General features: G+C 36.3%; 1 protein-coding gene across 1 annotated transcript in view; it reads left to right on the top strand.

Annotated features, from left to right (window-relative positions):
* Positions 1-15,099, top strand: part of FAM83B (family with sequence similarity 83 member B) — a gene marked incomplete at both ends in the record, with an annotated part of 45,074 nt that extends 29,975 nt beyond the window's left edge. The window contains 3 exons of the mRNA XM_082049284.1: positions 2,521-2,685; positions 10,464-10,588; positions 12,732-15,099. Of these exons, the coding sequence (XP_081905410.1) occupies positions 2,521-2,685; positions 10,464-10,588; positions 12,732-15,099 (2,658 nt within the window). The remainder of the gene's footprint in view (positions 1-2,520; positions 2,686-10,463; positions 10,589-12,731) is intronic.
* Between the last annotated feature and the right edge of the window lie 506 nt (positions 15,100-15,605).

Raw genomic sequence — 15,605 nt, 5'->3', positions numbered from 1 at the left:
ACCTTTTACTTATCAATGTGTATCATATGCATTGTTCACATTTGGCACTATTCTTCTTCCAGCAATTGAGCCTAATGATGTTTGCGTTGACTAAATTAATTGAGTGGTGCTAAGAGTGAATGTGCAGGCTAATGAGGGCATACAACTAGAGTAATCTTTGGCTTCCAGGGAATGCAAAAGTGGATGTCCAGCTGGTTGTCAGATCACGACTGCGGCTTTGCATACGTGCGCTTAAATCTGATGAGGATTTTTCAGCCAGCACAAGCTTTAGGTTTCAAAATATAATCCCTGTTTCAAGGCTACTTTTTCTTGCAAGACTACTTTGATGCTTTGCAGAATTAACTGCAAAATTAACGAGCTAAACAGTTTAAGAACAGTTCTACTAGTGAAGACAAAGAGGGTTTCCCTGTTTATTCCCAAGTTACGATATATCTGCATAGCAGTGTACATGCATCCCTCCCGTGCCACCAGCTTACTGGCCTGCTTGCTCATGTGTTTATTTCTCTGCTTCTGCATCCTTCATAAAGATAGACATGGCCATTCTAGTCAGTTTTGGGTTTTAGTTTTTATTACTTATTGGTTTTTTTATTTTCTGTATGTTTCCAATATATTAGTCTTTGCAACTGCAGATGCTGCAAATAGATCAGCATCTTAGGTATGTGCCATAGGAAAATGTTAGAATGATTTTTGAAGGCTGTATTGGTGATGTTGAATATTTCAATGTATTCATGTCAGTGTATGCTAATCAATCCATCCAGGATTTCTCTCTTACATTTAAATAGATACTTTAATGTAATGAGTATCTATTTCTAAAAGATCTGAAGAAAAGGAAAGGTTAAGGAGAAATTAGAGAGTTTGGAGGGAGGGGGACACAGGTAATGAAACAGAACTATTTGAGAAGAGACTTTATTCTTTGGTCTTTGTACCTAACACACTGGATCTGTGCTGGCAGATTTCTGCTCAGACGTAAGTGAAACAAGACAGATGAATGAATAGGGTTGCCGTGTTCAGTTAACCTTGTGTATCTCAGAAACAAGACCAAGCAGAAGGTGTGGTCTGAAAGGGGTGAGTTCCATAGAGTCAATGGAAACTTTGGTGGTTTTCAGTCTTTCATTTAAAAATTAGATAAAGAGATAAAATTTGTACTGTTAAAAATCAATTCTAGATTTTATTTTCAAAAAGTCAATGAAATGAATGAGGTAGTGCATGGACATATTACCAAGGACTTTTGAAAGAATTGAATTATTTTATACTATGCAGTTCCCCTCTGACTGGTGGATTTGTAAAGAGTCTTTTTATTGCCAGGTGACATGTTATGGTAAGGCGAAGTCCATTCATTTTTACTACTTCAGGAGCTATCTTTTTTGCTTTCCTAATGACATGGTTATTTTACTTCTATTTTTTGTAGTTCAGGTCTCATTAATATTTCTAGTGGCTTAAATACATGTTTGGCATAAGTGAGTCTTTTAGTTCTAAGCAGGTAGAATTCAAAAAGGTGATTCAGATGACTGAGTGGAGACTTCTACCTGTGTGTGTGCAACAGCATTTACCAATTTTTGTGAGTGAGGTAAATGTTTCAATTCCACTATAAGACGAGTGATTATAACTGAACAATTACACTATTAAAGCTGAGGCACAAATCATTTAAAGATTAGTGAAAATGGTAAAGCATGCTCACTATTGAGCCTGCTCTGATACCTGTTTTGATCTTGCACCTGAGACATCTCACTGGAACTTTCATGGAGACTCTAGTGGATAAGAATATTGTCTTCAAAAGTTAAACCTGTATCTGTTCTCCCTCTGTTATTTCCTCTAACACTTCAATACTAGTTCTTCCCAAATTGCTAATGATATTGAGCATATCATCTCAAAAATACCATTAGCGGGACATTGCTTTTCCCAATCAGAAATACTTACTTTATCCTCATAGGTTGAAGGACATCAGTAGCTGATGTTCAGCATTCTAATCCTCTTGAACCAAGCTCTCACCAGCAGAGGCTGTTTCACCCCAGTGAGATTGCTGCATCAGGATGGATCTTGAAGTCCTCAACTCCTCCAGCTCTTCACTGCCTGCTTATTGACTCCCTCAAGCTCTTGAGCCATTAGCTTTAGAGAAGATGGAAGATGAACAAGCTTCTTGTACAAAAATGTTATCTGTTTGTTTTGTGGGTTTTTTTTTTTTTTAATGCACACTGCGGTTATATTATGGTGGTTTAATTTTTTCTACTGTATTCATATCGGTTTGCCCTTCCCTTCTCTTCCAGTGGATTTTCTTTGCCTAGTACACCAAATTACCACACACCCAGGACACAACTTTTTTGTTGGACTTTGGTACTTGTGACAAGTGATCCAGTGATCTTGGAAAGCCTTCCAGGTTAAATGGTACCACATGGAAAATATTTGCACATTTTGATGTGTAAAAAATTTTAGACTGTTAGCTGCCCAGTGCAAGCTTTAGTGAAGAGTTTTATATATATGTTTATACAGTGCAATAATTTGTGTATTTTCTGTTTTATTCAGGTCATTGCCATTGTTATGGATATGTTTACAGATGTGGATATTTTTAGAGAAATTGTGGAGGCATCTACTAGAGGGATTGCAGTGTATCTCCTGCTTGATGAATCAAACTTCAGTCACTTTCTGAAAATGACGGAGAAACAAGGCTGTCAAGTTCAGAGGCTCAGGGTAAGGCTTCCTGTTTTGCCATGCATGAACATTCACTGCTCATTCCTCCTCAAGCTACTGAGAAGGGACTATTATTCAAAAAGTGATTATCAAATACTACTTTTTCAAATGAACAGTCAGGTATAAATAGGTGTGCTCTCAGCAGAACTTTCTCTACAAATGTTTTTCTCTTTCGAAAGATTTTTATCTTTTTCATGTGTCAAAACAAGAATATTTGATAGGATTACATAACTTTTCATATATTACTTATAAAAAAATGTCCATTATTATGTATTTAGGAACAATGCATGTTTGAAAAAACAGGCTTCTTTTTGCTTTCCCTTAATGTAGCCTTCAAATAAAGTAATAAAGTTTATGTAAATTAATAAATTGCATACTTCATTTTATGATCTTTTTCTTTAAGGTTATCATGTATTAAAATACTTTAAAGGCCCAAGATTCTATTTTATTGGTGTTTTCCTGAAAATCCATATTTTCATGTCTGCCTGAATCATGTCTTACAGACTATTTCTTTTACACATGAAATATGTATTTTTATCCTCTAAGAAAGATAACAAGACTAGCATTTACATTTTTCACAAGATGTCCTGTACTGCCCTAATATTTACCAGAGATTAGAATACGAACCATGAGCTGCACTGACCTGAAGTAAATGCTTCATAAATACTTCTAGATTTACTGTACCATAGATAGCACTGAAGAAGTTCCAAGGATGTTGTCAGAGTTTATTTGCAAAGCACTGAGCACTGCCTTGGCTGGACTTAGGTATCGTTCCATTTGCAGTTCCCTGTTTCTATAACTAGTTAGGCCATGTTCACACCAGGCAAAAATGTGAAAACTCTTCTTAGCAGCATCCATTTTAAGAACCCAGTCCAAAAATCAGATAGAGATGTGTTGTATTTGTAAGGATAAAGAGGGATTTTTGGTAGAATTTTGTAGCAAACCTGTGTTTTATACCAATTTTTGCTCTGACATGCTGACTTAGGTCCTTAAAAGTATTCCCACCCCATTTTCCATGCTTGTTTCTTGTGTGTGAGTGTGTGGGATTGCCCTCTGGTGGCCTAATACATAGAGCTGTGGGAACTTTTGGAAAGAGAATACCAAAAACATGTTGTGGTTCTGTAAACACTGGTCATGATGGTCTTCATGAAGTCAGGCAATATTTCCGTACTCTGGAACTTGAGATACCATCATGTGCTGATTACTTGAGTTAACTTTGCCATAGGGGTTGCCAAAAATGGTGTATGTCTTTTTATGGAATGAGTTTTATCCTCTCAAAAGAAAAGAAAATAGGAGCATGCATTTCAAGTAATATCTCAAAAAATGCCATAGTATGCATTTTCAAATTAATTCTGTGCAATTTGTATCTACAGCTGTTTCGAAAGCTTGACTTCTTTTGGGTGAATTCAAAGTTGTCTTTTTAAATATGGCTTTATAGACCTACAGGCATTTATATTGTGCTTGAAAGAAAATGAAGATACATATTACAGAGAGCTAAACAGTAATCCTGTTGTGTGCTGGGTTTCCAGTTTAGCTTGTAATAAAGCTCTTCAAATTAATGGCCTTCTCATCCAAGTGCTACTCCCAGTGACTGTTGCTCTGAGAATAGAAGCTTACTACTCCCACAGTCATTCTTCTGTGCCTTTCATGAGGATGAAACTTCAGGTGACTATGAAAGAACAGTCAGTATGTTGAAGTTTTCTCCCTTTCTGTTTTTCCCATCATCTCAAGGTTCACAAAAAAAAAAAAAATCTTCAACTTGTTCTGCTCTTGGCTTTCAGTCTTCCCCTTCTGTTCAGTGAAAGCATGAAGAGGACAGAGATGTATGCTTCTATTTATTTCCTGTAAGATGCAGCAACAGCAGCATTGATGTTGTTATTCTCTGGCGTGATTTGGTTCAGTCTTGCCAGGAATATGGCAGAACTTCTTCATGATGAGCTTTTCTGACTCATCCCCTTCTCTGGCTCTTTTTCTGTTCCTTTGAATCAGTAAAAAATGAGATGCAGTGATGAACAAAACTGTATTTTTAATTCAGATTTACAATTCAGTAGTCTTCCATATCGGAAAAAAATAAATTAAAAGGAGGAGGATTTTGTCCATAAATCTACATTAAATGTCTGTGCAGACAGTTCTACTGCTCCATAGTCTGACTGCATATCACGGTGTTTCCCTCTTTATTGAAAGATATAACTGAAAAATTGATAGACTATATATTCTGTGATTATTTTATGAATTCTGTATAGGAGAATATGAAATCAGGGGGTTACTAGGAGCTTTTTCAGTGTTTCCTACAGCATTTCTTCTTCTTACTTAATGTTCACCTTAATATCACCAGTGGCACTCAACTCAAATAAACAATTTCTTTACTATATTTTTCCATTTATCTCTCCCCAATTTCTTTTATCCGTTTCTTGACTGTCCTACATTTTTCCTTAGTGATTAATTTGTTTCTTTTTTTCTTCACTCTACCTAAGCTTCTTTTAAATAACTTTGTCACTGGTCTGACTTGTTGTTTAGTCAGCAGTTCCTTGGCATAGAAAGATGAAGAGTTGCTACAGATTCAGACTTTTTTCAGGTGATTTTTCAAAAACTGATAGTTAAATTTTTTGAGAGGTGCTTTGTTTTGCTGCAACTGACAGGTGCTGCAGTAAGCTATGAAACCATTTTGCACTGCAAAATGCAGCACTGAGACAACAATCCCCGAACCACCAGAATGCTCATTGTAGTAGCTTGATTTTGGACCAGAAATATCGAACCAATGTAGGCAATGTTGTTTAATGCTCAAGAAACCAACCAAGCTCCTCAGCTGATGGCAGATCTTCATATTTTATTTGACATGAGAAGTGGCATGTGTCAGGGCTCCATGCACTGCAGAAACCTGTTTTTACTTCTCTGGCAATGAAGAATCATCTTGCTACAGGAAGATATTAAAAGCAATTTGGCAGGAACTGTTTATCCCCTGATACTCCTCGCAATATTTTTAATGAACTGCAGGAATGAGAAAATAGAACCACTACTGAATTGATTTTACTTTACTTTTGTGAAGTCTGCTCCTGGATACGCAAACTTACCTACATAGTAGGAGCTGCTCTTTAGACCTGATTGCAGTTCGTTATTTCTTATCAGTGTTATTAAAAGCATCAAAAGTTTTCCAGTACTTCCAAGTATAAGTCAAATTTGGTTATTAAATAGACAGGTACAGCAGGGTGTCATGCCTGTGAGCAAACGTCTGTGCCAAGGGACCCTAGAGCCCAGTGAAGTCATTGAGATTTTGTCTTCAGTGGTCATTGGATCATATTAAAAGTCAGAATAGAAGTGAACTTGAAAACTACTTAGCATTTGTACAGCAACTATTATCTCTTAGTAAGAAGAGAGGTCTAGGTTAATAAATGACATTAGTAATGATGAAATGTGACTTTTTCTTTAAAGCTGTTAGGCTAAGTATGAGGTAGACATCCATTTGCTTCTTTGTGCATATTCTTGACAGCAAATTCAGGGCGAGTAATTGAACACTGATAAAAACAGACTCAATAAATATAAAGGACTGAAGTGAAATGTTTGAGATTATTATTTTCACTGTGCTTATCTATCACATTGGATGGGTTTTACCGATGAAAATAAATGTATAATGTTGAATTATACTTCAAAATTTTAAATCGTGCTTATGTGTCCATCTCTGGGAAGACAGTGATGCAGTTGTACATAAAAAGAGAAGTTAGAGCTCATTTCCTGTTCATCATTTGGTTGTCATTTAACTGGATAGCCCTGATGGCCATCCTTAAACTGCAGCCACTGGATGTTTTAAACATCCCTGTCCTACAGTCTAGTCTTGGAGGAGGGACAAAAGCCTGTGTCTGGTTTCAAAATCCTCCTAAAACATCAAGTCCTTGATAAATTATTCTTCCATATGCATTCAGTAGCAGTCACTGACATCTGACTTGCTATGCCAAATCTTACATACTTTTGTGTGCCGTGTAGGGTTAGCTGGGATCCTTCATGATGTGTGGCTTATGGTTTGCACATGGTTTTCCTCTCAGGATTTGTAAATGAATTATTTCTTTGCCCACAACAATGCATAACACTTCTGCTGGGATCTGTGACACGCTGCTGTCAGTGCTGGCAACAGGGGAGTCCTGTAGCCTGAGGAAGAAGCAAGTAGGAAGGTGAAGCCCTGTGTTTCATACCAAAAGGGACTTGCAATTCAATATGTATATATTTACTGCTTCTAATCCTAAGTGGAACACATTGTTATCATATATCCTCAAATATTGTCTGTACTTTTGGCGATTATTCAAAGTATGCATCCATGGCACCTAGTAAAAGGGTTTGAAGTAGGTGAAGACCAACAGATGAACTGTAGAGGAAAGGGAAGTGTTATGTGAGAAAGGTGAGCATGATCTGTGGCACATGCTTTTGTGATGCTGCCATGTTCCCATCTTTGAGTGGATGACCTACTGAGACACGGAACAAGTTGGCAGGGTTAAGGATGCACGATAGCAAAGCTGCACAAGCTGAAGAGAGGGAAAAGGGCAGCAGAGGAAGCAGGGACAACAATTTTTTTAACAACAGTAATTTAGTGTAAATTTTATTTCTTTTTTAGATATGCCTACTTGAAGTTATATTTCAACTTATGAGTACCTAAGGCAAAGCTTTTTTATATATAGCATAGTAATTTGCAAGCTATTACCCTTGCTTGTGCCTCCAGCATTCCAGATTCCCAAGTGATATCCTGACCAATACCGATCAGACCTTATCTCCGTAAGATTTGATGTGTTCAACTGGCATGTCTTTAGGCCAACATTACTTTTTATAGTTATTTGGAAATGTATAAGCTGCCTCTCAAGTTACCTTTTTCAAATTATAATTACATAAATAAAATTTAATATAGTTAAATATAAGTGTGACATACAAATATAATTACATGGTGTATAGAATTGGGTAAAACAGTCATTAAAGTAAATGCAGATGTTATTACTAATTCACAAACTTGTATTTTGTAGTAAATAAGGGCTTACTATAGTGACATTCTTTAGAATAGGTAAAGTCCAATATATTTTTTTTTTCTTTTTCAGGAATTAATTTTTCCACACTATTTAACTTTCAAATAAAGTATTTTTATTTAATTACTTTTACTTAAAGCTTGAGTAGATGCTGGAGAAATAATAATTTTCTTCAGTGAGATTGGCTTTTTCAAAGTTCTACAAAAGATGTACTGGGAAAGTGGAAAAATTGACTTTCATCTGTAAGAAAACTTCTAGTTGGAGTGCAGAAAACTTGAAAGACACCATGTTAGATAGTAGGAAGTGATCAGCAGATAGAGATGCAAAATAATGTCAACCTCCTGTTCAATAATGCGAATAGGGTTGTTACTGTTATTGATTCCTTTTTAGCTTTTTCCGAAAACAGAACTAAGCATCCACTTGTATTTTCCCTTCAAAAATTTTACTTTTTAAAATCCTACAGCACTTCTTGACATTTAGGTCACAAACAGAAGTAATTTTTAAATGCTGTCTTTGTAGATTTTGACTGAGCTGCATTTTTGTTCAAACACAGCTTGACAAAAATGGTAATAAAACCTCACCTAATAAATAACACTTAAAGAACTTGGAGAGCTTGAGTCAAACCTTAATTTGCCAGCTCAGCAGCTTTTAAGTGTAACTCTCACTTCTTTGATTTGATTTTTCTTTTTATAAAAGTTTTAATATACCAACAGTCAAATATATAGTAATTTAGAAAATGTGTTATTTGGAAATGTGCTTTCATTTCATGGAGATTTTGTCCTAATTTTTTGAATTTTCTGTTTGGAAAGATAAAGTTCATTGGATTATAGTAGACACTGTATCATTAAAAATTCTACAACCTCTGTCTGTTAGAACTTTATATCTTTTAAGTAAGTGTGTAAGTGTTCCTATGGACAATAAAGGTTTATGTAACTGTATTGCAAACTCAGTCATACTTTATAGACTGGAATCTTAAATACTTTTGTAAGTTTAAACATCTCTAGAGCTTCCTGAGGAGAAGTAGAGTGGAAGGTGCTGAGCTCTTCTCCCCGGTATCCAGTGACAGGACGCATGGGGATGGTTGAGAGCTGTACCAGGGAAGGTGTAGACCGGACAGTAGAAAGCATTTATTTACCAAGAAGGTGTCAAACACTGGAACAGGCTTCTTGGAGAGGTGGTTGATGTCCCAAGCTTGTCAGTGTTTAAGAGGCATTTGGACAATGTCCTTAATAACATGCTTTAACTTTTCGTCAGCCCTGAATTGATCAGATAATTGGACTAGGTGTTCGTTGTAGGTCCCTTCCAATTGAAATGTTCTGTTCTATTCTATTCTATTCTATTCTATTCTATTCTATTCTATTCTATTCTATTCTATTCTATTCTATTCTATTCTATTAACCCTCTGATTTTGCTGAATTTACCCTGTATACAATCTTATCCATTTTGCTTCATGAACAGCCCAAATCCATCTCTATCTGACCTTTACAGAGCATGTCTGCTGTGATTTTCAACCTGTCCTTGTTGCAGTCCTGTGAAGCAAAACTTTCCTCTGTATTCCAAGTTTTATATTCCACTATTTCTGTATATATAGTCTACGTAATAATTATATACATTCTCTTTTCTTACTGCCAATGCTAAACTACAGATTTCACTCGCACTGAAATACTTGTAAATTACCACAAATTAGTGTTGCTAGAACAAATATTGCAAAGCTAGAAACTACAGTAAATATTGTGATCACTCACAGCTATATTCCAAGCTATTTTTATGTCTTGTGAAGAATTTTGTATCTCACAGCCACATGGGGTAGATGCTGTAGGTTGGTTTGCATTGAAAAGAAATTTATTTTTTCTATAAATAAGCACCTTTCTGTAACAATTTATGATAAAAGATTTTTGATTTTTCTTCTACATCTGTGTAAGAGCTTTTTGAAAATTATTATTTGTACAGTCCAGAAGGTGTTGTGACACTTCTTTTGAATTATTTTATTTCTGGGAGCTTAAAAAACCAAGTGACAGTAGAGAGGTAAAAAAATAAGGCAGCTTAATACATTTCATCCACAGCCTGGGAGAAAAACTGACCACATTTTTGAGATTCAACACAGAAAATTTCCAAAGGGCTTCCTAATAGAATTCAAACTAAAGTGCTGCATAGAATTAATGCTACTTATGCATTTTGTGATAGTATGTCTGATTATAGAAATGTGATTAATCTCATGGTGCAAAACTGGCTGAGAAATCTTACTGGTGGTAAGACTCCAAGGGATTCTGGTTCCTGGAGGTATCATTCCATGGATCATTCCTTTGATCTTTTGAGGTCCCTTCCAATCCCAAACATACTGTGATACTGTGATGGATCATCTCAGATGGGGTATCTGTGTTTGTAGATATAGCAGCCTTATTCAGTTAAAAGTGATCCTGGCTCTGGTTAGCTGAGATGCTTGGAAATCTTTTAAATTCTAAAATAATTATTTTTTTTTACAGTACAAAACCTCTTTCTCTTGTTGAAGATTTGTTGTGCCAGAACCTTGTTTCTGGGAGTGGTGGCTGTGGAAATGCAAAATTTCATTTTCTGTGGCCTAGGGAAGATCATCAGGACAACGCGATAACTTACCAGTTTGGGTCCCGAAGGGACTAATTTGATCAGAGTTTACTTCCCTGCAATATTTATTAATATGAAATAATCTAACACTTCTACTGTACCTCTGAGTTTCAAAACCCCAAATGCTAAATGTGGAATATAGTATACCAATTAAAGTATTTCAATTGTCTTTTTCAGAACATGAGGGTGCGGACAGTAAAAGGACAAGATTACTATTCTAAAACAGGAGCAAAATTCCATGGAAAAATGGAACAAAAATTTATTCTTGTGGACTGTAAGAAAGTCATATATGGTTCTTACAGGTAAGATCAGTCACTTAGGTGTCCGTAGAATATCTGTCATCTCAGCAGTTGGGTTTTTTTCTGTTTCTGAAAGTTCTTCCAGGGAACTCCATAGGCAAATTTTGTTATCTTTCTGCAACTTAATAAGTTATCATAGATACCTATTGCTAGCTAACCTAGCACAAAGCCAAATTTTGAGAACCTCTGTTAGTTTTTCACAAATAACAAATAAAGGACATAGCTTTTGCTATAGCTGAAAACTTAGTAAAAAGAGAGAGAAATCCTCATTTGTCTCATATCTTCTGTATTATCATGTTTAAAATTCACTCCAGAAGAGGCTGTTTAATAAGCTCCATTGGATAGTTCCTCTTCACAATAATCTTCTAAAGCTAGTGTTATAGACCTATTCTGTGGCACTCTGTAGTGTATCCTGGTCAAATTCAGATTTGTCCAAGTCAAGCTAACATAGTCTGTATTTGGCTAAGTTTACTTATTCTACTTTCCATTTCATTTCCAGTGTCTGTGTGCAAAGCATAGGCTGGAAGAACTTATAGCTTTGCAGAACTGGAAAAAGTTAAAGCAGGGACAGTTTTGATCTCACACATTATTAAATATTTTCTTTCTTTACATGCTACACTTCTCTCCTTTGGCCTACTGAATTAATTTCTGCCAGCATAGTGCCTGGGTGCCAGATCCACAGCCACTGACTTTCATAGGTTTCCATCACTGTAAGCTTTTGAAAATCTGTCTTTTTATTTCCCGAGACTCGTCCAGCCCCAAATTCAGACCGATGTATATAAATGGTAGTGAGGTAAGCGACAAGTTCATAAAGGAATCAGTGTAAGAGAGTCCAGGGAGAGTCTGCCTGCTTTGACGTGTACACACAGTGTTAGACTATGTGAGAATGTGATAGTTTTTCTCATTTCATTTTGAAAAATAACACTGCTTTGAGACCCAGCACCACAGGGGCTGGAATCATCAATTTCTGTAAGAATTAAGCTTGCTTTGTAAAAGAATCTGGTGATTTATAACAGGAAAGACAAGTCTTTCTGAATTCTTCCTTTCTGAAATAAATTTAAAGCTTGTTGTATTGTTTTGATGTTTGGTTTTTTGTTTTTGTTTTTTCCCCAAATATTACAAAATATATTATTCTTAATTGTGAAAATTAATTGAAAAAACTTATGTATCATGAGCTGATTTAATCTCAGCACACTATTGATTCCTGAAAAATATAAAATTACCGTACAAATTAAATACAATCAGCAAGCTATTTATGTGAATAAAATAAACCAATTTTCTAACATTCAGAAGACAAATGCAAATAAAACAAGTTCATGTTTTAATTTTTTTTCCCTTCTTTTTTCCCATGAAAATAGAATTGCAAAACAGATTTTTTTCTTTGTTGTGATCTACAAATTGCCTGCTTTCAACACCATGCTATTAGGCTTGTTGAGACATCCTTAATGTACTTGTTAATGTATTTTATCTCATTTTGTAGCTGTAAAATAGCTGTGGCTACTTAGCTTCGAGCATGTGTTCAGTCTTTCTAGTGCAACAGAAAAAAGGAAAATTTCCTTCATCTGAATATCATCACTGCAATAAAAAAAAAGTTCATATCCAGTCTGGTATGCATAGTAGAAAATGTAAACTTTTAAACAATTCTGAGGTACCTTTTTTTGAAAAGGTTTAGAGTGAAGTACATTCAGAACTGCTGAAGCAGTTCTGCATATTACTCCAAATGTATTTTTTTCACAGCATAACCATACATTAGCAATCTCTGAGTCAGCAGTAAATACAGTAGGTCTAGTCAATCCTGGCTTAGTCTTTGTAGAGGTAATTTTGTGCCATTAGGTATTTGCACTCCACGGTTCTACATTTGTGAACTTTTTTTTGCAATATCCACTTTTTATAACAGCAATTCAGTGGTTATAGACTCATTCCTTCTCCCACTGAAAGCTCTGGAAAATCTCCAGATGAGCTTGACTGGTATTAGTTCAGACTTTCCAAAACCAAATTACATGAATCATGCCTACGGTTTGTTTATTTATTTAGAAACTATTTGTAGAATACTGAGGTTTGTGTGAAAGCTTTCTTATCAGGAAGGACCACTGTAATACATTAGTTCAGAAGAAGTGTTTCTAATGGTCATTTGTTTTTCTTTCAGCTTTATGTGGTCATTTGAAAAAACCAACCTCAGTATGGTTCAAGTTATCACAGGACAGCTAGTTGAATCCTTTGATGAAGAATTCAGGACACTGTATGCCCGTTCTTCTGTTCCTAGTTCGTTTGCCCCAGAATTAGCACGGGTAAACAGTCGCAGGATACTCTGGGATAATGATACATACCAACACTCGGTGTCTTCCTTGGCATCAGTTTCTAGCCAAAGAAACCTTTTTGGCCGGCAAGACCAGGTTCACAAGATAGATCCTGTTTGTTGGAATATTCGTGGAAGATACGCAGGAAATGAAATAGATAAATATGGCTTGAGAAATCAAGCCTATAATAAACAACCATTTCATCCAGCTTTTAACGTGCAAAATCCAATCCAGCAGTATCAACCTAGTGAAAAGAATGAGCACTGGAAGAGACATAGCTATGCTGGGGAGAAGCCAGAAAGGACACCTTACCTATTGCTCAACAGAGCAATTAATAGAGCGAACAATCCATCAAATATGTGGAAAATGCCATCCGATAGCCTTAGTATTGTTTCTTCATTACGAGGAGGATATGCAAATAACTACAATACACCCCAGCAAAGTTTTGCCGATCAGTTTTCACGACCAAAGGTAAATCTTGCAGAAAGAAATTCAATTGTACGGAGGTCTTTTAATGGGACGGATAATCATATCCGCCATCTGCAGCAAAGGATGCCAACCCTGGAACACACAACAAAATCATTCCTACGTAACTGGCGAATTAAGTCATATTTGGATGATCAATCAGATTATCCAGTAGAGTCTAATGGGTCGGCCTTGGGTGACAGATATGACAGCTATGACACAGCTGAAAATATTAAAGCTCATGCATTGTATTCTCATTCTCGATTACGATCATCGTTGGTGTTTCAGCCAACTCTACCGGAACAGCAGGAAGTAAGCAGCTGTGCGAGTTCTTCAAATTCAACTATAATTGGGTCAGAGGGAAGTGCAACACCTAAAGGGACATCTAATCATGCTCCAAGTATGGAGAATGGAACAGACAATGTTTCAGAAGAGCTTAGCACAAATGTCCCACTTAAATCAGATGCACCAAAAAACCACAAAATTCATATTGCAGACAACACAAAACCTAGTGTAAATTCAAATGCAACAGGTGACTCATCTCTCTACTTGTACACAACACTGTGTGCAGACAAACATGCAGAAAATTCGAAGAACCTTCAAAATGAAAATATACTAAAGAGGAGAAGTTTTCCCATGTTTAATTCAAAGTCCATATTAGACCCTGGTGCCAACAAGCATGCATCCAGTTACGTTTACAGCACATTGACTAGGCATAGACTTAAGCAGCCAGTTAGTCCAAAACTTCCAGAAGACACTCTGAAGAGCTCTAAAAGTATGCACAGTGTGACAAACCACTTGCCACAGGAGGAGAAGAACCTCAAAGAAGAATTAAAGAGCCCCACTGCTAGCAGGGCCATCTCTATGGCTGCTCTCACTGAAGCTAGCAAAGAGGAGTCTTGTAAGGATTGTACATCAAAGAAAGAAAGTAAGAATTCCCCAAGTTTTCTAAAGAAAGGATCCCAGAAATTGCGGTCACTTCTTAATCTCACACCAGACAAGAAGGAAAATCTGTCAAAAAACAAAGGTCCTGCCTTTTACAGAATGTGTAGTAGTTCTGATACGTTGGTTTCTGAAGAAGAGAATCAAAAGCCAAAGATTTCTGAGAATAAGACAGAGTCTTCCCCAAGGAGAAAGAGAAACACATCATCAAATTCTCAAGGTAGCTTGAATAGAAGTAAAGAAGACGTCACAGCGAGCCCAACAAAGTCTCCAAAGTCTCCAAAACCTCCAAAGTCACCAAAACCTCAAAATCCTCCATCTGATGAATGCAATAAAAAGTGTCCTCTCTTGTGCCCCCTTGAAAGTAAGTTCATAGAAACTGCAGGAGATGCATCTACCCCAAGATTTAATACAGAGCAGATTCAGTATCAAGACGTAAAGGAAATCACCACAAATACTACTCCTGAAAGTGCCCCTGTTCCTGCTCTTCAAAGAGCGAGTTCAATGACACCACAGCCAGCCGGCTCAAAATGCCAAGAGGAGCTAAGATCTCGTTTGAGTGAAAGGCGTGTTTATAGTCGCTTTGAGCCATTCTATAAGATAGAAAATGTGAGCCAACCTGCACGACATGCACCCAACAGCAGTTCACATCTCTCAGATATCAAAAGCAAGACCCTAGGGAATAGTTACGGCAGGAGTAATCACATGGTTACCTACAACTCAACTGCTTACCATCCATTGCAACCTAATGAAAATAAGCTGAGAGGATTTATGCAAAAGTTTGGGAACTTCCTACACAAAAACAAGTAAAACTTTTGTTGATTATGTTGAAATACAGCAAGAATAGCAAAGCTGGACATGATTGTAACTGGACAAGACTGACGGGCAACTTCTGTGGAGTCTTCTTGAGTCTAGGACATTGGAATGAATGTACATATTTTTACATAATTATCCTAGAATTGTAATACTAAAGTCTTTACAGAGATTCTGTGTCCAGAAGATGTCTCAAGGGAGTTGTTTATAGTGTTTATATTGTAAGAATAGTTTTATACATTTTCCTTGTGAAGAAAGTACATACTAGCATATTGCAAGATTAAGTGCAGGGAAAAAAAAATGGAGAATGTTTTTAAACCTCAAATAATACTGTTGCCAAAGATTTGTCCTTTAAAAATAGGATAGCACTAGGAATAGTCTTGCATTTTTTCAGCGTGTATGTACATTTTTAAATGATAAACACAAATGTTAATGCATTGCATGTTACTTATCTTTAATTTTTGAAAACCTCTTTTAGGCTTCATCTTGTTAATAATAATTTG

This window comes from Streptopelia decaocto, assembly GCF_964273445.1.
Source record: "Streptopelia decaocto genome assembly, chromosome: 3".
Taxonomy (NCBI): Eukaryota; Metazoa; Chordata; class Aves; order Columbiformes; family Columbidae; genus Streptopelia; species Streptopelia decaocto.
This window is presented reverse-complemented; position numbering and strand designations above follow the sequence as displayed.